This window comes from Anopheles maculipalpis, chromosome 3RL, assembly GCF_943734695.1.
Source record: "Anopheles maculipalpis chromosome 3RL, idAnoMacuDA_375_x, whole genome shotgun sequence".
Lineage (NCBI taxonomy): Eukaryota > Metazoa > Arthropoda > Insecta > Diptera > Culicidae > Anopheles > Anopheles maculipalpis.
The window spans coordinates 51,014,901-51,039,446 of record NC_064872.1 but is presented as its reverse complement, the minus strand read 5'-3'; the positions used below and the strand labels follow the sequence as shown (position 1 = coordinate 51,039,446).

Genomic DNA, 24,546 nt, shown 5'->3' with positions numbered 1-24,546 from the left:
CGGCACTGTCCGTTGTTCCGTTGCTGCCAACCCGTTTACCTTTACCCTTCGTCGTAGCTGCCGCTGCAGCAGCGGCGGCGGCGACCGCCATCGTTGCCAGCTCGCCGTTGCCTGCCTCGGCCGAAAGTTTGGCAACTTTAAGCTCTTCGCCCTCGGTACCACTGCACGATCCGCCACCATTCATAGCGGAACCACCGCTGCCCGGTTTCATCGGTCCCGGTTCCATCTGGATGCCGTGCTTGGAAAGCATGTGGCGCACCAGATGGTACTTGCGCCGGAACTTCGAATCGCAGTGATCACAATGGAACCGCGGCGGTATACCGATACACTCGTCGCGCATGTGCCGCTGCAAGTGGCGCTTGCGTAGGTAGCTTTTATCGCAGACTGCGCAGCGGAATCGCTGCATAGTTATGTCTAGAAAGTTGCTGTATAGGAGGCTAGTCATTTTATAATCTACACACAACATACCAACCCGCCAGGTGCAATGCAATAGAGAGAGAGGTATCGATCAACGATGATCATTCATCGCACGGGAAACCGATGATGACAACGACCAGGACACCGAGTGATGGGCGATGACAGTTATGTTAATGATGATGGACGACGATGACGATGAGAAGGGAGATCGTTCGTGTGGGTTCACACGCAACCACACAAATACATCACGCGCAAAAACAATAATCAAATTGGAATTTGGTTTTGTTTAGCAAAATGATAACAGGTCGCGTACATAACCGGAAAAGAAAGGTACCGAAAGGAAAGAGAGAAGAAAAAAACGAAATGATACCAAATGGTGTTGATGAAATGAAATGAAACGAAAACACAAGTAACGAGAACTTGACTTATCGTAATCTCTTTGACTATACGCGCTCTCTACCCTAACCAAACTACAGTAGAGCTGTGCAAGAACTATCTCTCATCCTAAAACAAAATCCTAGTCAAAATCTAATAACATTCCACATTGCAAAGAAACCATTTTCAAAAATGATCTTCTCCGAATTCAAACATTAGCTAAACAGAACCAAAATCAAATCTCGGCTCCAACACATATAACTAATAAAAACTAAACTAAACTAAAACATAATTAACATAAAAGCTAAACGTAACTAAACTAAATACACGCTATTTTCTCTTCTTGTAATAATTACCACGATAACAGAGAACACAGCGAACGGGTTCCAAAACAAACGGGATTCTCCCGCTACAGACATTCATTTTCGAGCGAGAATACACTAGAAAACGCGACGGTCTAATATAATGCTGCTGGTATCGTGCAAATTTGTGACAAAACACTAGTTTTATGTAGCTACTTAATAAGATGAAAAGAACAGTAACAAACACATAACAAATAAGATAAATCTTTTCCATTTTAACCTTCAGAACGTGGAGGAAACACAACAAAGTTGAGATGAACGGACAAAAGAAAATAGTAGAGCAATAAAATGCGGAGAATAGAAACTGGCGGTAAAATATTATACATATGTGGTGGTACACGCAAGATACGACCCTACATTGAGAATAAACCTCGAAAATCATACAAATTCATTCGTTACCTTGTCGGCGAATTGGCGACATTTCGAATCGTTTTATTTACTAGCATTATTTCAGTTTTTGCACCTCTTTTCCAGAGAAATTAATAAATATTTTCTTTTTTCCCTCTAGCTTAAATAGAATCGCACAACATCGACAAAGAATTTCCCTTACTACATCCCTTCAGGGAGGGGGGGGAGGCATTTTCTTCTTGAGCATTTAAGGAACAATTCAAGTTAAAAACATACATAAAAATTCTACAAGGTATGTGTCAAAGAGCCTCATATTCCGTTTCTTCAACAATCAACAAAACATATCTTCCACCTAAACATTCTTCTTATGAATGCCATGCTTTTGTTTGAGGTGAAGTTTTAGGTCATAGCGCCAAGAGCACGAAAAAGGACAATAATCACACCGGAAACATTTGCCGTTTGCCGCCGCGCTACTATTACTACTACTGCAGTCACCACTAGCTGTCGAATGAATGTTTGACTGTAGTAATAGGCCAGACGCAACCGTTATCCTACCGGTGCCAACAATACGAGCCGATCCTCGAGTCTCCCGCTCGTGGCGTCCCGGTGGTTGTGGCCCCAAACTGACCTCATCACCCTTAATAGACGATAAAGAGACAGAGCATTCGTTCCTCACACTCGTTAGAGTGGATTTTCGAACGCTTGACAATCCACTGCTTCCAACAACACCATCATCATGGTTGGAAGGCATAACCACACGGATCTTTGAAGGATCAAGTACTCGATCACGACCCGCTACTGCTGCATTAGGGCATACACAATCGTGGCTAGTGGACGACGACGATAGTACGCTCACATTAAAGCTACTTCTACTACTACTGCCATCGACAACCAAGGACGACAGCGATTGCTGTTGCAGGTGTTGCTGCTGTTGCTGTTGGTGCTCCTGTTGTGCTAAGGACGGTGAGGTGGACAACGATAGCAACAGCACCTCGGACGGGGCCATTGGTATAGTAGGCTCTTCGGATAACGATGGATCGTGATGGCGGTTGTAGGCGGACAGCATCATGCCTGCAAGTGCATCTATCGAAGAGAAATCAAAAACAAGTAAAAGAAACACCCATATAATGGGCCCAGAATAAGCAACGGAATTTTCACGTTGGATACTATCAACAAATCAGTAATAGTGTTAAATGCTCCCGCACAGTACACAACATTTTGTTAAAAGGTACAACAATAATTATGGTCCGATTGTTCATTCTTTCTCTATCTCCCACTCGTGTTCGTTTGCTTTTCTTTTGGCACAATGTATCCTCTTTTAGTAAACATCTAATTGAGAAAGCCGTTCAAAAAGGAGGCATATGTGTAGTAAACACAGGATAACAACTTTCTAATAGAAATACAGACACCCAGGCACTACGTCCTTGTAAAACAAAAAAAAAAACAAATTAGATAAACCAAAAGTAAAAAGATATATACCAACACAAGGTGAGAGAACAGCGAGTGTGCAAATTATGAGAAAGAAGAAAGTTCACCACAAATAATAGGAAAAGAGTAAAAAAAAAACATTAGCAAAATAACATATCAATCAAACCAAATATATTTGTTGATTCGTTTAAAAGCCAACGGTAAGAGAACACATATAGATGGGAAATATATTCTTATCGAAAATGATTTCCATTATTTGCCCCGCTATCGTGTTGCTCCATAGAAAAAAAGAAGTGATTGTTTGTGAGTGCTCGAAATTATTGAAGGATGCAAAACAATTACAGAATATGTGTGTTTATAGTAAGCATTAACCACCACGATTTTAACTTTACAATATGTAAACAAAACAGGCCTGCTTCCCTAGTTCCTGGTTATACATGTTTTTGATCAACTTTGTACACAACCACACAGAGTATAAATTTTCACCAGTTTCTATTACCGCAAGTTCTTAATGTTTTCTTACTTGAGCTATGGATTGATGTATTTTCAAGGGGAATCACAATAAATAAATATCACACAAATAAGTATCGCCATTCGGTTTTCGAGAGACACCGCTTTCTTGGAGATTTCATTCAGCGAACGAGTGACATGGGGGGCTAAGAGAGAATATCTCGACACTCTCTACTACCAGGGAATCCACCCGCCAAGTTACTGCATAAGAAAGAAAGCCATAGTTTTGGTGTAACAGTGTTTTATTAGGCATTTAGTCATTACAAACGCAGGATGTTTTCTTGATACAAGTTTTCTTCTATTCATCCATCCAACCAAGACTCGAAGTACGGAGACATTAGCAGCTATATAAGCGTACCAAAGATGGAATGTTACCATTGCACCACACAATACCAATCGTATGTCACTGTTTCTTGCACGGCCATACCACTCTTCTGCTCCACTCATTCATTCTCATTAAGAGGATTCGACTGTGTAGGCCTAATGCCATCCCGAGGCGTATCATTATTTGCAACAGAAGATGTAGAACCTGGCGCCGCAGTTGTCCCCAACGCAACTGCTGCTGCTGTTGCTGCCGCAACAGCAGCAGCACAATGTAGCCTCGTGTTTGATATATGCGCTTTAAGGATGTCTTTTCGCGAGAAGCGTTTACCACATTTAAAGCAACCGAATTGCTTGGCCACGCCACACTCGTACTTCATGTGCCGCTCGAGCGTATAAGACAGTGCATAAGCACGGGGACACCGGGGACATTTAAAGGCGGACGACGACGCATTTGCCGATGCAGCACCAGCAACGACGCTCGAAGAAGCTGACCCACAGCTTCCATTATCATCAACCGCTTCGCCACTGTTGCTGTTGCTGCTGCCTCCGGCACAGATGCCATCACTATTGCTCCCGGCACAGATTGAGTCGTCGCTGTTGCAGCAAGCGATCGAGGCAGATCGGGGTAATGACGATGAGGACTGAGAAATGGCACCGGTTTCCGAAGCAGCGGCCACGGCTGCCGCAGCACGCAGTGTAGCGTTTAGCAGTCGTCGCGTAGTAGTACGCGGACAAACGTTACTGAGCCCACAGACATCGGGCGACATAAGGCAGGGTGCGGCAGTGGTATGGTGGTGGTTCATTGCTGCTGCAGATGACGATGATTTCGCCATCGATGGGGCCATTTTCAGCGCTGAAAGTAGAAAACCATCGACACGGATTTCGCACAATCGATTCCCGGGGCGTGGAAAGAAGAGAAGATCGAACAAACGCAATGATGATAGGCCACTGATAAAACAAAAAAACGTTGTAAGAGCAAAAAGGAATGGAACAAATATCGTCACACACACACGTCACATGTGCGCATTTTTGGCCCTTCGCTGGTACACAAATTTGGGCCATCGAATTGGATTGCAAATGATATTCGATTTTCCGAATGATATGAGGAAAAAAGCATCAAAATTAAAGGACACTAACTAAAAGGAATCTCTTGAATTGTTAGCCAAGTAAGTGCAACACTTTGAATGGAGTATGTCCGTGGGGAATATTAAATTAATCATCTTAGCCTCTTCTCACCAATAAACTATCTGTCTTCCATACCAAAACCTGATTTGTAATTTAAAATCTACATACATATAACAGATGATAGAATATGCCTTTACTTTTAACGAATACTTTTCTTCGAAATTGAACATGACATTTTGTGAAAAACATAAATGAAATTAAAGGATATCTGAGCAATCAACTTCCTCTTTTATCTTGCAAATAAATAAAAATAATCGATTGAATTTTTACAAAAAATAATGGGGGTGGTGACGACGGAGATGCAGAAATTGCGTCAAATAAAAAATAAAAGCTATGAAGCTGCAAGTATACGTAAAGCATAAATTCTTCAGCAAAACATAAAACAAACAATTTCAAAATAACAATCAAAACACATTGTTTCGCGTAAACCTTAGGACCAAAACAAGAAAACAATCAATTCAATGTACGCGCGCGCGAGCGAGCAATGCTTCTATGTTTTATCGGCTTTTAAAAAATTAATTTTAAAATTTTAATTGTCTTTTGCATGTTGGATGGAGATGAAAACCTTTGCGGGTACCAATTAAAAGGCATGTTGTAAAGCAACAGTAATTTTTTTTAATGATATCGCATCGGAAACTTTTTTGAACGGACGGAAAAACGGTGAAAAATCGCTCGAACAACATTTATTAAACAATTCATTCCAATATGCACGAAGCAGTAAGTGCGGCGAAAAAGATAAACTAGACTAGCTATCAAAATATCGAGAAAATGAATGTGATATTACCTTCCTAAAATGATATGCTACTGAAGAAACACGCTTCAATTTCCGTTTGGCAAATAAATTTTCTGTATCACTTTATTCAAACTATCTTTCGATTGTTGTTTGTTGTACGGTACGAGTATTTTCCTTATTCTACGACACAAAAAGCAGCAGAATATTACGAACATCAAATGTGAAAAGATTCAAGCGCACCAAATGATTCTCTTGAGCTATTCTTCTATCTGCACTTTGTAGAACGGAATTTTCTATCCACCTCACCGGCAGTATTAAAATGTCCACAGTTATTTCGAGTGCCTTTGTGGCACGCACGCGTGCTTAAATGCGTTAACTGGTACCGATTTGCATATGGATTGTAATCAACCCGAATAGAAAGGTCGCGAAAGATTTTAAGTACATGCATTACTGCAATCAGATGCAAATTATCCTCATCATTTGAGCAAAACCATTATTATGACCATCGGTTTTTTATACATATCACTACAGCCGTCCTAGCAGCACTAACGCTAGTCAGCGTTAGTTATAGCCCTCTCTATAATGATCAATAAATTAACAACTAGCGAAATGCTGTGGCCAGAGGAGTAGCATCGTTATTTTCTTAAATTACCAACACACTCCAACCTTCTTTCCTTTGCTAAGGATTTTCAAATAAAAATGAGCATTTGAAGACAGCTTATTTATTATTGGGGCTGATTGTCGGTCCCAACGCACGCTTAATACGGAGGAGGACACACCACCCCATTAGTGGGTCCCAACCCTTTTTTGTTACGACTTACATATTTGCATACCTGATGACGTTAATTGAAACACAATTTACGACCAAAACAGGCATAATTTTCAAAACAAAAAGGCAGAAAGTCTTTCAATTACTTGCGCGTCCTCGTAGTCCAATGAAAGTACCACATGCTGCGAATGGCAACAGTGCGCGCGCGCTTTAATGCGCGCCGTATACGAAACTACACACAGTGGGCGCCCTAGGAAGGCTGAACTGCGAATATTGCTAGAAATAATGAACACGCCTGAGAGGAAAGAAAAATCAACCACTCGCGCTTACAGCCGCGTGTGTCACCATCAAAAACATTTCAATCTTAATAAATTTACCTCAAGAAATCGACATCTGCATGAGCATCGATCGTAAATTAACGGCAATGTATGGTACATGTAAGTTTTGTGCTCATTTTGTAAGGCAAAGTTGAAGCAATTTTCAGCGTTTAAAATATCGTCTAATCGTGGACAAAATTTTCAAATGATCTGATGGCAGCACACAAACATCAGATGATCGAGCGTTTACAACATACAGCAAGAAGCATCTAATATGAACACAATGCTCACAAACAAACACGAAACAAAGTATTATTCAAATAAGAAATTTAACAAAGGAGAGTTCCTCCATATTATTATTCAATGTTCATTAAACAGACAACCTAAAGTGCAACATTTTGCGTTCTTACTTTAGTTGTGATTATGCCTATCCAAATCCTTAACATTTTCTTTTTACTTTTTTGTTTCCTTGCATATATTTGATGTTCAAAATATTCTACCAAAATGTGTCAAAGATATGCCCATGCGTGGACTCCGGTCATCGGGGTGTGTGTTGAAGGGTGGTTGGGCCATCGTATACTTACACATTTTGTCCTTATTTAAACATATCGGTTTGCTGTTTTTTTTTTGTGTGTGTGTAGAACACCCAACATTGTTCCATTCTTTCGGACCTAAATCGGAACGGAACCCACCAACGCCGTATGTCAAAAGCAAAAAAAAAACAACGTCGATGATGTACAACGATGATAACCAAGATCGTGTAGCAAACTTTTTTTACAACATTCATTCATCCCATACACACACTCGCACGCAAGCACACACACACACACACACCAACATCAGCGAACCATTCAAATCGTTCAAGAGAGAAGGTATGGGGGTGGGGAATAAACAATAACAATGTTCTGTCCGTAAAATGTAAGATTCTGATGTAAGGCTTCATATAAATAGATTATTTGAGCAAAACACCAATTTAAGCCAATTGGGTTGAGGTGTAATTAAACTATAAAATTGAACCAAGCTAATTGAATTACAATAACAGTACAGATGATACTGTTTTATACATAAAAAAGCTGAGATTGTCTTAGAACGACAAAACGCAAGAGGGAAAGATGTTGTCATTAAATCTTGTACAGTCAAAAGTGGTATCGTTCCAATTGCAAAATGATGTCCACCTAAGATAGAACATGTCATTCTGCGTGTAATGTTCGTGCTGTTCTTGAACGTATGCCCTCTCTCTGTATGGTTTGTAGTCAACGACAGTCAGTGATTTAAATGGCAGTGAAGGATATGGTCATGTGTTTGTTGGAAGAAGGATTTGGGATAGGATTACATTCATTTAACATATGAATAGCGTAAAACTATCTTAACATTGTAATATTTTCCCACGCAACGATACTATTGCGTCAGGAAGGATACTTACCTGTAATTTCCCGCGCTGCGTGCATTTCTTTTATTCGTTGCAGAAAGCCGATACACGACTTTCTGTATCATCTTTGCTTTGCGAAGCCACAGAATGGAATTTTAAGGTGTATGTAATCCACCAAAAACGAGCAAAATGGAAAGCTGTGTGGCAAAATAGTACGGAAAGGAGTTTAAGAGGTATTTTCTTCGGGTGTATAAAGGAGGAAACCATTTTTTTATTTTTTAGAAAAACTTTCGAACGACAATAGTACGATGATTTTTAAAGCATATACAAGTTTTTTTTATGAAAATCAAACACGACAATTTTTTTATACTTTGATTTGTTTAAATTTACCAACTAAGCTGATGTAATCCAGCCCAAATTTCAGAATATTTATATCAAAACATACAACATCAAATTGTTACATCTTTTGTCATGTAATACCAACCAATTCAAACCCGAAGAATGAACATCTTAAACACTATACCATGTTCCGTATTATTTCGTGTACTACTTTCAATTTAGCCAAAACCTTACCTGATACACCTCTTCGCAATACTTCCATAATGTGCTCAGCACAAAGCAAGACGTGATCTCCTACCGTGGATGATGATATCGACGACAGCAGACAGCACACCATTTACCTCACTGCAAATCGGGTTTTATTCCAATTTACAGCTACAAAACATAACCACAGGAAACGAATGCATCGATGTTTCATGCACGTCGACGACCAATGATGATGTGATCGATGCGGTCGGTAAAGTTGAATGACCGCGGCTGCAAATTCAACTCCATTTTCACCTTCAAAAAACAGTCACCACACCACATAGCGCACTTGGTACAAGGAGAGCCACTAACACCATTGAACAACGTATATCATTCCTTGAGGTACCAGAGCACTCACTACACACAAACCAATCACACACAGTATCACTTTGCTGATGATGCACACAGAGACACTTTTTTTGTAACACAAAACTGCACTTGCAATTTATTGACAGAGCACGTCTCACACACCGGGATTCCGGTGCGGGACAAGTGGGACAGACAACATAAACGGAAGAAGACTGTGTACAATCATTTGCATGATTTTGACAGAACAAAAAAACACGACGGTCGATTGACAGAGAAAAAACGCAAAGTTCGCGGGGCGCGCGCGATCGCGGAATTTAATGATCGACAACCGGTAAGTGATAAATACATTCCGCGAGAGAAAACAAAAAAAACGCAAAACCGTCTATACGGACACGATACGCACGATAATTTGACGTTACAGAAATACAAACCGGTTCTCCTGGGAGATAAACGAAGCATTTCGCAAGATCGGATGACCGGATTTGGGTTTTACAATTTGACAGAATTGACAGAACATGCACCGCGAGTGCGAGGCATTACTACTACACCACTCTACCTACACGACAAAGACCGACGGACGGACGACAGGGAAACAATGCAGAACATACGAGACGACAGACGAGAGAATAGCGGACAGCAGAAGGTGGAAATTAACGTATCCAAAAAAACACACCCGACGAATGTAAATCCCTCTTAACATTTAAACACTACGGGAGAGGAACTAAATTGCTAAATACTTTTTTTCTGTCCATTTACATTTGTCGCTCGGTTACACACATAGGACAGAGAACCCTTTTTAATAATATTGCGCTTTTTTTTTTGCTTCTTCCCTTGAAACAACTCTTCGTCTTTCTCTACCAAGCATGCGAAGAAGAAGTGAAAACTACTTGACAAATTTGGTTATGTTGGCTAGCGCGTGTCAATTGCTCTTTGGCATTGGCCAAATAGTAGGGAGAATCAACACTACTTAGGCAAAGGGAAAACGAATCTTTGCCCTGAAGTCACCCCGGAATGGCTACTGCTAGGCCATTTACAAACCAAGGGGAGTAGGAGAGAGAGTAAATTCTAGATTTCTTTTTTATCTGTTCGACAAGTTTGTCGAAAAAAAAAAGAAGTAAACTTAGACGTGAGTCATGTACATAAAAAAGGCGACAAAGTACATGAGATTGCGAGAAACCCTCATTTTTTCTAAAACAGGCGCCCCCGTAATGGTTTTCAAAACAAAAAAAAAACTAACAACAATGCGTCAGAGATTGAGGATAGTAGAATAGTACAAAAGAAGAGTTGAGGAGTATTGAAAAACGAGAAATAAGAACATAAGATTTTACTTCATGAACAGAGGCGAAGTGGAAATGAAGAGGGATAGGCGGCATTGCAGTAATGAATCAATGAAAACTGCGCGATAAGGACTATTTTAGAACATAACATTTTTGAAACAACAGATAAAATGTGAACACCCCTTGATTTTGTGCAAGAAGAAAACAAACTAAAACAAATAAACACAAAAACATGACTTGAAATTACAAACCAAAACATGCAAAGAAAAGCTTTATCAAATAATAATCTACTATGAATCAAAATGTTTTATATTGCAAAAGGGAAAAAGAAAGATTAAAACGACAGCAGCAATGCTAAACAAAACTACAACAACTGTGAGTTGGTACAAGTCACTGTTAATTTGGAGGGAAAGAGAAGCGGAAATAGCAGGAAATTTATGAATAAGGAGTAGTAATAGAAAGAAACAACGTTTCGGGAACATGTATGTTGTTGCAGACGGAGATGTCGATTCTCTGTGCTCTGCCGACACATATTACAAAATCATTGCATCGCTCGCCCTTCTTACTGACGTACAATATTATTTTCGGTTGTATAAACTAATGCTCTAAGCAGATACCTGTTAACACTACTTGCAGTGTTTTGATTACATTACTGCTATTACTACAAGTTCGATGCAAAGAAAATGCAACGCATTATCATGTCTGCAGTTGTTTCCCATCGGAAGGCTTTCGTTTTCAATGACATGAAAACTCCAAAAATGGAAAATCAAAAACCAAATGCTATGTTGACAATAATTCAAATAGAAAGCAAAACACGCGCGCTCGTACATACCCCATAGTATTCTTTTTCCCACAACCCTTGCCCTCAGACTTTTTCTAATGATAAAGAAGTCTGATGGTAGAAGAAAGGTTATGTGCAAGGATGATATCCTTTGTAAAAGATAAACTACACTAATACAGTCGATTGACAATAATATTTCATTAACATCCGAATGGTAATAGAATGAACGACAACCGTCGATTAAGCTTCAACGCAAAACTCATCTCAGCTCGCAATCACCACCACCATAATAAGCACGCGCATATTAACGAATACGATCACCTAATTTTACCAAACGATCACATTGGAATTTAGTAAAGCCCCAGTCACCACCCACACCACGCAACGCTACCGACATCATCCCGCTTCTTCCTTCATTTGCTTTGATGAAAGCTTTGCTAGCAACGCGTAGTTTTAGATTTGTGTCTCATAACAGAGGTAAGCCATACACAGAGTAAATTAAATTAAAAGAAAGCTATTAATGTGAGAAATAATAAATCAATACGATCAAGGGATGGAGTGCTTCTTTCTGTGTAAACGGGTGCAGCAAAAGGATTAGGAAAGGATTCATTGAATGTGAATAGTAGACTACACTAAAGAAAAGCGTTTGAAGAAACGAAGATGATAGAAGGATGAGGATGATGTGCGGAAAAATCAGAGAGAGAGAGGGAAGAAGAAGGGTAGGATGAGATCCTGAACAAAACAAAAATATTTCTTTACAACTAATGCATTTTTAACAAACTTAAGTATTACCAATATCTCATGTGAACAACAACTAAAAATAAGTTCTAGTAACAAGTGTGCTACGCGCATAACGAGATTTGCAAATACAGGAGAATTAGGTTAAGTAACACAACACACTACACAACCACCGAATAAGATATGTAAAACGTTCTATTACAAAATAATAAGTACGAGAGAAAAAAAACGAAATGAGATGTACACAATACGCAACGCGAAGATATATAAGTTACAGTTCGAGGAACAGATTTCGTTTTAGTTGTAGTAAAAAAAAAAACATTCATTAAAATCTACTCAGTATGGAGCTTTTTGGTATCAATAGGACGCCAAACCATATAAAGTAAAAGCAAGAGAATCACATTATCATCGGCATAATACGTGTGGAGCAATACGATTTTTTTAAACAATCCCGTGTATCTTCATAGTGCTAAACTTAATCTATCCTAACGTCGGCAACAAGCGACTAACGAACTATAAACTGGCCATATTTTATTATTTTATCATTAGCAAAAATATGAGAATTTTCGTGCAAGCGATCATTCTTGTAAGAAAATTGATCCATAAGTGTTTTTTTTGCAATAAAACACAAAGCCCCATATTAAACTACGTTTAAACAGACAAACTAAGTGAAGCTTGTGTCGCAATGAAAATTAAACATGACAGCTATATCTGCGCTTGTTTCCTCTTGTCAACCTAAATTCTTTGTGCGACACACAGAGGTAAATCGGGAACGGGGAAACAACATCCTGAAAAGGAAACGTGGCGCTATACAAAAGCACACCTTGTTGTACTGAGACTCAGTGTGTGCACTGCACTGCAGAGTAAAAACGCATCAAAAACAGTGTAAAGAGGCATACAGAAGGACATAAGACACAATTTTGCACAACTCTTAACCCTCAAGAATACACTGAACATAACACACACACGCACGCACATACACTAAGCTCTTTAAACGATCCTCCCTTTGTAACGAAGAACCAAGTCGACCTCTGGTGCAATAACAATAAATAGCATTGCACAAAAAAAAAAAAACACCGATGGCGTTATTGTTGGTTGTGTGGTGTGTGCCACTAAAATTACAACCACCCTGAAAAGGAGGGTTATCCATTTTTTGTTGCCTCTTCTCCCTGCGCACAAAAAAGTGCACAGTGCATCATCATCATTCCCGCGAGTCACCATTTGTGAGCCGATGATCGGATGAATTTTAAAAAAACTCACCATACACTTTTAGAGAAGCAGTGTGAGGATACAGTGATGATGGCCATCATCGACCGGGACGTGTATGGATTTACAATAAGAATTGTATATAAAAAAAAGAAACAAACAGCATCAAGGCAATAAAATCTAAAAGCAGCTCTCCACACTGCATATATCCGAATGCAACGGCAATGACAAGGAAGGCTAAAAAAAATAAGCGAGATACACGGGACCGTGTAAATGTCATTCTACAGTACAAAAAACACACGATGGACAATACGAAGAGGACATAGTAGCAGCAGCGGGCAGAGAGGACACATATCGCGGACGGACGGACGGACATTGCATTGTGCGCCCGTGTGTGATGTTTTACTCCTTTCGCCCACGCGCTATATGGTCAACTCGAGGAGTCATAAATACAGTTGTGCAGAGAGGCAAGGGAGTGCGCGCCACGCTGTGGCTTGGAGGTGATGAGCCACAAATAAAACAACACCACACAACACGATCTCCACATGTTTTAGAGCTTCTCCGCCCAAAAATTGCTGGAGAGACAGAGAGCGAGGGAAAGAAAGAGTGAAGACGCGAACGGATAGAGTAAAGGCGCGATTTTTTGTGTTGCTGTATCATTATTGCAACAGTGCAATAATGCAACGTGCTGTATTTTTATGGATTTTTGAGCAAGTGTATGGGGCTAGACGCACGCGTGCGTGTGTGATGACTTTAACTTAACTTTGGCGAAGGTTATTAACACCGATCATATTTATTTCTTCCCTCGTTCGTTCGTGCGCGATTTGATCAGCATCTTCTGACACGCATATTATTTTATCTCATTTTTATCTCTTAATAAGCTAGCTGAATTAAGCATCATATAATATGAGTTTGTTGAAGCATAATTTGCTCACAATTTAAAGCCGTTCTTTGTTTGAATCTATTTTACAATGCAAAAATAATTACGTATCTTGTGTCAAATACAACCAAATCTACTAAACAAACACCAATCCGAAAACATGGTATTTTCAATGCCGTCCTGAATTGCTTCTCTTGCTTGATTTATATCACACGAACAAGGCCATTTCGCATTCGCAATAGTAAGTAGCACAACTGCAACTGCACAGATGAAAAATCCGTGGGTGGACATTAAACACGGACATTACGCGTCTTACAACAAACATACACACACATAGACTGCGAAGGACCGAGTTGAGAAAACCAACATCGCTGTTCTTCTTTGTGCAACACACAAGCCACGATGACGCACATCATCATCGTTCGAGCTACCCTTCTAGCATCAATTCAAACCGCCCACCAACCCTCACAACAAGTCCACACCACGTTCTCCCAACATGGAAAACGACCTAAAGCCGATTTAACCGTAAGAAACATTGCACGCAGGATGATCAGCACGGGGCGATGATCATTGTCATAAAAAGTACATTTTTTTCTCGAGCGCGTTACACAGAAATACACACACACACACACACACGCCTGCTACCTAACCTATTCGCGACATTTATATTCGACTGTCACTTGTTGCTTGTTGGAAAGCTGGCAAAGAGCCGACTATCCACCGACAGGTAACACCTTATTTTCATAATGACTACAACTCTCAAAGCCTAGAGGATCTTGTAGCATAAAGTACAATAAATTAAAGCTCCTAATTATTTGCTATATGCACACGCAGCACTACACCCCCCTAACTTTTTTTTTAATTCAACCACGACCCCCCACGCATTATTGCAGCGATGCTAACGAGTTTCTCTTGCTTACTACTTTAATATATATTTTAGTTAACTTTAACACACATACACACACACATGACAAAGTTGCGTGTAGCTGGAGAGCAGGAGGGAAAGTATGTTCCAGTATTAATTGTTGGAAAGGATTAATGTTTTGCATATCTTTTTTTTTTTTTGTTTTGTTCAATGAATAAGCAATGAGGCGGTAAGGAAGATAATCAAACTAATATTAATTCTAAGGAAAATTTTTATATTGTTTTAAATTGCTCTTTTGTCTATTTTTGCTTGTGTTGTATTGTGATTATACCGTATTGTTTAATATAAAAAAAGGATCAATTTTGCAAGTAAAAGTAATAATAATACAAAAACCAAACAAACAAACTATGAGAGATAGAGAAAGAGATAACAAATTTACAATGTTTTTTTCGTTTTTCGTTTTGGTAAGACATACGATCCATAAAACACTATCCGTGATAAACCGTGAATTGAATTACAAATCAAAAACCGCGACGAGAAATGCGCATCGAGAGAAGGGAGTCATATTAGCACAAAGCTCTTGTCTAAATACTCTCAGAACACCAAAGGCATCCTTTTTCAACTTTCCTCCTTACGCTCGATTTGATTTTCTCTGAAAATATGCACGATTAACGTACGTTTCTTTTTCGCATACGAAATTTTCATTACCAGAAAGAAGCAGGCAGGATAGTTGCACGTTTTATGTATCGTACATCTTGGCCAAATTTGAAAATTTAAAAACGCTCGCTTACCTTGTGCGTCTCGATGTTGTCCACCAACTGCGTCCTGAGCGGCAATAAACGCTTCGTTCTGCTCACGATCCATCGGCCATTGTGCATACCCTGGATGATGGTATGATGTGTGTTGATTCAGTAAATTCATAACCGTAAAGGGCATCATCGTTCCGGAATGATCGAAAAATCGAAAGAAACGTAAACAGTTTGTTCGTTAGTTTTGTCTGACGATTGTAAAACAATCAAGCAAATGCAGGCGCAGCAGCAGCAGCAGCAGCACACTCTACTTTACCTTGACTAGATACATCGCCACCGTGGCTCGGTCCGGGTTGGTCCAGTTCGTCCATTAAATCTTCATCGTCCATTGTCAAATCCTCAACATTCTCGTCCTGCACATCTTCGTACTCGCTCTTCGGTTCGATCATCATTTCTCCCATCGACGAGGTGGAAGTTTTACCACGTCTGCTGCCATCTCGCAGGTGATGATGTCGCGAGCCAGATTTTACCGAAGAACCACCGTCGCCATCGTGCTCATTGTCCGAAAGGTCGTTTCCATCGTCGTGTTCGGTGCCGGTAGCCACACTGCCTGGTCCACATCGTTCATCATCGTCAGAGGACTGAGCAGCGGCCGCGGCGGCCGCTTGCTGCTTCTGGAGTTTCAATGTTTCGGCCTGTTGAACGGTTTCAGTCTTTTTGAGTGCGGCGGCAGCGGCCACGGCGGCAACCGACAGCACGTTAGCGCTGCTGTTGCTACCAGCGGCAGCGTTGGACGACGACGAGGACAGAGATGAGGCGGCGGCGACATTGGCGGAGGTGCCGGAGACTGCTGATACAGCCGCATTCGCGCCACTACCGGTGTGCATTGAATGTGATGAGGAATTTGAATGCTGGTCATGATTATCTGACGTTGCGGCGTTTGGTGTTGAGGAATAGAAGAAATTTGAAACAATTAGTATGATAATAATTGAGCTCACTAGAGGAAATGAGAGATTCATCCAGCAGCAGCAATGCATTCAAACCAGACACTCGTTTTGGTTTACTTCAAGGGTAATTTAATTTAAAAATATAAACACTGAATTGCAATTAACGAAAAAAAAAACGCTTGTCACAAACACATTATCAATTTCATAAAAGCTAACAAACACAACAAAACAGCATAGATTATATGCTGCATACACGTACACTTTTCTCACATTAATGTGGGAACGGTTACAATCAATTGCTATGAAACATTTCATCATAATCATAGCAATTACAATAAACTAACAACAAAGAAGCAGCATATACGTTCTGATAACAACCACATCGCCATATAACACGGATGCTAAATAAATTCGGTGTCTTCTTTTCCGTAGTTTAAATGTGATCAACCATATCAACATGATATGAACATTTATCACGTTTTAAAAATGCCTGACAATGCTGAACCACAGCACTAACGAAATGAGTGTCGTGGAGCTGTGGTACGTGTCTTGATCGATTCATTCGAATTTCCGCAAGATAAGATATAGACGAGTGCGATGGAGAGTGTAATACGCTTGACCGGGAATGGACTCGGAGAAGAAAGGATTTTGGTGGCAATGCTTACCTATTATTAGGTTGTTCGTATCTACACTCCGTCTGCGAACTTTTTTACGTTTTCGCGACGTGGGACTAGTGGAGCCTTCCCGCGAACCGGACACATCGGACTCGAGCAACTCCGACTTCAAGCTCCGTTTGTTCTCGATCGTCAGACCAGAACCCTAAAGGTGATGTAAAATGGCACAAAAGAAAGAACATGAATAAAGTTCGATTTCCTTCACTCGTGGAAGAAACAATATCCTGTTCCTGGCAAATCAACCTACCTTGCTAGCAGGTACGGGAGGCTGAAGTGATTTTGCGCTAGGTGCATCGCTTTGTTTTTGTTGCTGCTGCGGATGCACGCCTCCTCCTGATCCTGACGCAGACGATCCGGAGCTGCTGCGATTGTCGGACAGACCCTTGATCTGCAGCGATTCGGCTGCCTTTAGTAGGGCGGCCAGCTGGTCCTGGGAAATGTTTACCTCGCCACGGTACATGTAGTCCATCATGGCGCGCAATTCTTGAAATTTCACATCTTTGAGTATGAAGATCGGATGTTTGTCGTACTGTTGGGAAAGTAGGGTCTACAAGAGAGAAGAATTGAAGCGAAGGGGTAAAGAAAAGGATGAGTTTCACATATGCTTTATTTGCTTTATCTTTTCTACATCAACACAGAGTCGACTGAGAGCGATGGGAAAAATAAAATAAGACAAATACTTACTGCAAAGTAGGGACTGCACGCCGACAGAACAACTTTGTGTGCCTTCAGGAATTTTCCTTCGGCCGCCAATGTACAATCGACCAGTGTACCATTCTCCAGCAGTGTGTCGAACACCGAGATGAGTGTACTCTGGTGATTGTTCCATCGAAGACAAAACTGCTGATCATCGTCCATGGTGTGAGCCTTCTTCCAGCCGTGGACTGTGTTTTATGTTGTGTTAATTTTGTTTGTCTTGTTTATGCGTGTCGGTTCTGTGGAGCGAAAAGGAAATCAAAATGCGTTGGTTAATAAATCAGTTATTTGGAGAGAGGGTTATTGGATGTTTAAATTGCTTGAAGATTGAAAATGAAACAAACAGCACTAATTTGTCAATTTGACTATAACGACATGTGTGACTTGAAAATCCTAAGATGAGGGAAGCACTGGAGAGGGAAAATCCCAAATCTCCAGAGAAGGATCCTAACTATGGGTAACATAAAAAATATGTAAAATACTCATTACCCACCCATAGATAGCATGGCAAAAAACGTAACCATAAAGTGGTCAATCAATTTGCTCATATTCATAAATAAAAGAAAAAGGGTATTCACAAAACATCACACCAACATAGGACCTCTTTTAGTGAAGAAAAAAAAAGGCAATTTATCTGTCAATCGTTCGAGAAGCTTTTGTGTCCCACTGCCACTACCCCCTTCACCAAAAAAAAAAGAACGAAATAAACGGACAACACACCACCACGAAGCGGAAACAATCAACACGAGACCGGGAAAAAAGGGAATCGAGGCTAATGATCACAGATGGAAAGGAGGTTTGCAGAAAACAGCAACAGCAAAATCACATTACACCAAATTTTAATAAGGAAAGCGATGACATACCACACGCCACCAAGCTCACTGCTGTGGGTTGGTTTGTGGCCCCCAACACAACACAACCCGCACGCTTTGGCCAGTGTTTTTTTTTTTTTTGGTTTTCGGGTTACGAATCGAACGTTAAAGCAGAGACAGGAAGATACGAAAATGGTAAGTGTGATACACATGCGCGATCCTCCTTTCTTTTCTGCACACCACTTAGTAAGAGTTAAGCGCGCACACATACACTCAAGTAAAGCTTCTTGAGAGCATATTCGAAGAAAAAACCCTGAACACACTTGTTCCCATGTGTTCTTTTTTTTTAGGTGGGAAGCATGTATGTAAAAAATTATAGCCAGCCACATAAAAAAGTGAGCAACATAGCTTAAACAGTGGGGCGCTTTTTTCGACTTTAATCTCACCACAGCGCACACACACGTACACAAACCTTTTACAAGCCCAAAAAGTCGCGCGCGCACACACCACACCCGTTCCGTTTGAGGTTTGAGAGCTTGAAAGAAGGGAATCAGGCGGAAAAAAGTCTGTATTTCGATTAAAGATGACGTACGCGATCGAATAACGAGCAAAAGGGAGGAAAAAAAGCGTTTCACTCTCTTTATGTGCCTCTATCTACGCGTTCGAGCTTGCCTTCTCACTCATTTACAAACACTCACATCAACGTTCTACGACGGTTTGGTCGTGTGTGCGTGAAATGAAAGCTTAAAAATATTTACTTGTGACCCACATAAAGGTATTTGATCCACAACCCACCAAACTGCGATATAATACGCGTGCGGGGAATGAAGAAAACACGCACAACACGTCGCCACCTTCTCCACCACAACCCACTCGTTGCATGGAAGGAGCAGGGGTAGAGGGGGTCATTAGCATCATGGACGCGCGCGCACAACAATAGGAGGCTACTAGACCGTTTTTGTTGTGGTCAAAACATCAAAGGGCACACACATACACATCATTACACAAAGAAAGAAACCAAAGATATGGGGGGCACTGATACGCGCAAATTCAAAAATGTCTCATAACACACAAGATCAACAAAAAAAAGGCCAGCGCATAAGATTCTAAATGTTACATTCTACATCATTTCCATTTTCCATCTGAAAATGTCCACCATTTTAGTATGCAACATATACCGAATTCTTCCTCTCACAGAGCATGAGGTAGTGTGGTGTAAGTAAATGGTGATCACGTGGTGGTAACGATGATGGAAGCTCATGCGAATCCCCCTAACAGTGTGTGTATATGTATGTTACATTCTTCCAATCCCCTTCCTTCCTGCCACTCCAACACACACACACACATACCCAACCGCACACTCTATGCGTCAACCTAACCCACCATCATCTCATTGTGAACACACGATCTTCAAAAAATTTCCACCATTTATCGGATCACTTTCTTTTCGCCCAAAAGGAGGGTACCCATCATCATTATACTCGCTGGGGGTAAGCAAGAAAGTGTGTCCAAAAGTCGTAACGACGGCGATGATGGCGGCGCGTACACATGCAAGCCTTTTTTCAGCCACATTTCCACATTCTTGTGAAATACACGAAGCTGTTTGTGCGTGCCCCGCGCGACGTGACTAAATAGTAATCGATCGATAAATGGTTGCCAGAGATAGGGTGGCCACATACACGGTGGTGGTGGTGGTGTAGTTGATCGATAAGAAACCAAAAATGCTTTTTCACGGCTTTATGTGGACTAAAAGAGCATATGATTCTAATGGCGAATTGAGCTTACGCAATGTTTAAACACATATGGAGATATCGGAACATAAACTAAGTGACTGATCAAACAAGCCTGTCTAGTAGAGATCTTACTAGACAAAACCCCGCTGTTGGAAAATCATAATGGAAAAACCCAGATTCAACCTATTGATCAGCTAGTGTGTATGTTGCTGGTCCTACACCACTGATAGCCACACTACTCTACCACACGAGCGCACACACATAAAATGCACTTTACGATCGAACCCAAGCTCTCAAAATGTATGTTCTCAAGCAGAAGAAAAGCAAAAGGAAATGAATGTGAAAATCGAGAGCGAGAGAGAGAGAGAGAGAGAGAGAGAGAGAGAGAGAGAGAGAGAGGATATTTGGACCCCACGGCGCGTTCGCTTTTCCACCCGTTGCTCATCGCAAAAAAAGTAGTGCAAAATAAAGTGAAAAGAGTCACCCCCTCTCACCTTACCACAACTCATCTCTGTCTCTCTCTCTTTCTCTTTCACTTTTTAGGCTAGCGTTGGCTTCATGTGTGTGCCCCTCATCATATACGCCGCCGGTGGAACTTTTATTACCGCCCGGAAAGAACGCGAAAACCACACCACCAACAGCAACGCGAAAGATTCCCAGACTTGAAGGGGGAAAACCCTCTCGTCGGAAAGAGAGGCAGAAAATGGCGACCCACTTTGAAAGGGAGAAGAAAAAGGCGATAAGCCTAAATACAAGCACGATGATACACGCAGCAGCCGTGTCATCAGGGCCATGAAGTATGACCGGGGGGGAAGGACGACGGGGTGCGGTATGGAAAGGAAAAAGGGAGTGCGCGTTGCTTAAATGCTTTTTCCATCATTGAATCCATGCGAGCGAACCCAAACCCACCGGACATATAAGTCAGAGAGACATGCACACGGAACACGTACACACTACTACCAACAAACAAACATTCGTAGTATCGTTATAGGCAAGCGAGTGACGCGCTTTTCTTCACTGTCGAACGCGCGTTGGGATGAAAAAAGAAAAACGTGATCGGTAAGAATGAAGGATTATGGGACAAAAAGAACATCCTTGAGCATTTAAAAAGGTACGACCCGATGATTGATCGCAAAATGCATCGTGTCCCTCTCTTTCTTATTCGTTTTGACAGTTTCAACATTTCAACCGTGGAATAAATAACGTATTTGTTGGAAGAATTTTCTGATCGCCATTTTTTGACATTCGAGTAACCTGACATCCTTAATAACACAAAAATGATGCTTAAGATACAAGAAGCTTCCTAAATTTATATATCTTTGATCTTTTTCACAGCATACGCTCCCGACTAGGGCCAAAGACAACATCTGTAGTCTTCGCAAAAAAACTTTTTTCGCTCAAGCAAATAATCCCACACATTCAAGACGCAAAGAACACAACACACTCCATATTCCTGGCTAAAAACAAATGGTGCAAAAAAAAAAACAACAAACAAAACGCGCAACGAAAGGTTAATTCCCCCTTGTTGCGGGGTGTACTAGTCTAGTAGTCCATGCAGACTTCTACACCACTCCTCTTGTCGTTTTGTCTCGTTTCCTCCTCGTCTGTGCATGTTTTTCCTTTTGCGAGCGAGGAAATAGAACAAGAACAAATGAAAGAGACACCAACATTTACCACTTGAGAAATGAGTTGACTTGTTTTTCTGATGCCCCGCTACACACAGAGCACAAGGCGGCAGCGTTTCGAACAAATGTACGTGGGCCGTCGTGTCGTCGTCGCAAGGCGACCAAAATCACCAACTAACCACACCACAAACGGGGCTTATGCGATGTGGGGAGAACATAAGCACACACACACAGGCACACAGAGGCACATCCATCCTATTTCTCGACGACGACGACGACCCCTTGGGTGTGTAGCGGGAACGATCGCTTTCGTTCATCATCCACTCCGCACACGCACTACCGCGTCACCACCACCACCACCACCACCACCTCCTCTCTCTCTCTCCTTCCATGAACAAAACCATTCTTAAATCTGCCCTATTCTTCAATATAGACACCCTCGAGGAGCGCGCGCTTTGTGCCACACGACACACACTACAGAGCAGCAAAAACCACCCATACACACACACAAAAAGCGTCCGGACAGGGTGTAGCGAGAGAACTACCCAACTCTTGACGGCGCGCGGTGCTATAGGGTGTCATATTGCGCCCTCTTGCTACTTGGATTTCTCCCTTGCGCTGCCATATTTTTCCGACTTTCCGACGAGGTTAAAGCGTTAATGTGAACATACGGGGAGACCGCACGCCACAGGCACGCTAGAGCAGCTATAAGCACACACAAACCATACATGCAAACACGCGCACACACACATACACTCTAACCGGATAACCTTTTTGAGCTAACATAGCAACAATTGATGAATGTTGGAAAACGAAAGGTAAAGAGTGCCAATTCCTCTCTTCGCTAACGAGAAGTATCCATATATCCATTAAAAGCTGGGTAGGCGATGGAAAGATTATTTTATCGTCACCACTGGTTGATACAAAACGGCGTAAATCTCTGTGTAAATCACATTTATTTTCGACATTTTTGCTAAGCGTCATAAAGGAAATCACATTCTCATCACACACATACATACACTCGCTTTTTTGCCATCAGGATCATATCTCACACTATCTTGCTTCGGCACACACACACACACACACATTCATAATCCTCTATGCTGGTGGTAAACTTGAGAAAAGCGGAGGGGAAAATACAAAGTCACTTCGTTCTAGATCTTTCGCAATTGCATTCATAGTGCAGCAGCAGTACAAATCCTTTCTTGTGTCACACATAAAAGCCATTTTTAATTCCTCTTTAAGCGGCTGGGAGGGAAAAAAATGGTTGACACGCATACCGTGTCCGCACGGGTTACTTAGTTCGCATTCAATGCTTTGAACGCGCGTTGAACTAAAGCGTACCTTCGGTAAAACACACCACAACACACTGCACACACTCTACAGCTAAAAGATCAAGCAAATACTTTTAGAAGAAAACCACACACATTGCATTTTGAGTTCACCATCTTTTACCCGCACGAGGAATAACACCGATGGCCAACAGCAAACATTCTTTCCCAAAAAACCCACTACTTTGATGTGAAAAGAAAACCCACACGCCCCCCACAAACACACATGCACGCGAAAAAAAAAAACAACCCAAAACCCAAAAATATTCCAGAACGAAGGAAAATGTTTTACCTCACACGTTAAATATCGCATACGATCGCTTGGTCGGCTGCGTGCGCGCTTCCATCAAACACGGTACTACACACTCTTATTAAAATACAAAATATCTTTTGGCACTCTCGCTCTCGCTTGCAATACACACATTTAAACACAAACGCGCGCGCACAAACACACACAACTGCCGGTCGGTTACACGTTATTATACCAAGTTGTGCGCTTTTGTTTCAATTTCTTTTTCTTCTTGCTTTTGCTTTACAGGAGCAACAAAAAAAATGTGCGCCGCACTTCACACGCCGCTTTCGAGGCCGCAACCACGAACCAAGCGACACGATTTCATGGACGCGCCGATGGCAACTAAAAGCCTGCTGCTCGGCAACTCCACACAAAAGGCCCAACCGAACGCACTTGGTTTCGCTCTCCCTCTCTCTCTCTCGGAGAACGCGTGAGAAAAGCAACCCTCTTACAAACACACACGCACGCAAGGCTCGTTGCCACGGGAGTAACAGAGATGCCAAACGCACGAACAAAACGAGACGAGAAAAACGAATGCAGAGACTGAGAGAGTGCGAGAGAATCTAATGCTTTTACGCAGCACACACTGACACAACCGCCTACTTGATTGTAAATGCTTGGGCTTTAACAACGAATTGGCTTCACTGCCTCTACTAATTCTCGCCTTCCCCTTCACCTACTCCACACACTAATTTATGCGACCAACACACACTAATGTGCACAGGGAAACAGAACTGTGCGACCTCGACCGCCTCGACGAGACATGCAGCACAACACAACGGACAACTGGGGGGAGATGCTGATGACGATGATGATGATGATGATGAAGACGACCCTCATCCGGCTGCACATATGTTGAAAAAGGAGGAAAATCATATTGATGCGATCGCAAACGCAAAAGCCTCTGTG

The 24,546-nt window shown here is 41.5% G+C and overlaps 1 protein-coding gene across 4 annotated transcripts in view; it reads right to left on the bottom strand.

The window, feature by feature from the left end:
- Positions 1-24,546, bottom strand: part of LOC126561804 (longitudinals lacking protein, isoforms J/P/Q/S/Z-like) — a 76,756-nt gene that overhangs the window by 27,712 nt on the left and 24,498 nt on the right. For 3 of the 4 annotated variants that reach the window (XM_050218127.1, XM_050218130.1, XM_050218131.1), the window contains exons 1-6: positions 23,638-23,793; positions 17,833-18,083; positions 17,396-17,695; positions 17,140-17,293; positions 15,844-16,452; positions 15,570-15,659 (exon numbers count right to left, since the gene is read on the bottom strand). In XM_050218127.1, coding sequence (XP_050074084.1) covers positions 15,570-15,659; positions 15,844-16,452; positions 17,140-17,293; positions 17,396-17,695; positions 17,833-18,006 — 1,327 coding nt within the window. In that variant the 5' untranslated portion in view covers positions 18,007-18,083; positions 23,638-23,793. Of the gene's footprint in view, positions 1-15,569; positions 15,660-15,843; positions 16,453-17,139; positions 17,294-17,395; positions 17,696-17,832; positions 18,084-23,637; positions 23,794-24,546 lie in introns of those variants that run through there. The other variant, XM_050218129.1, reaches the window with a different exon arrangement.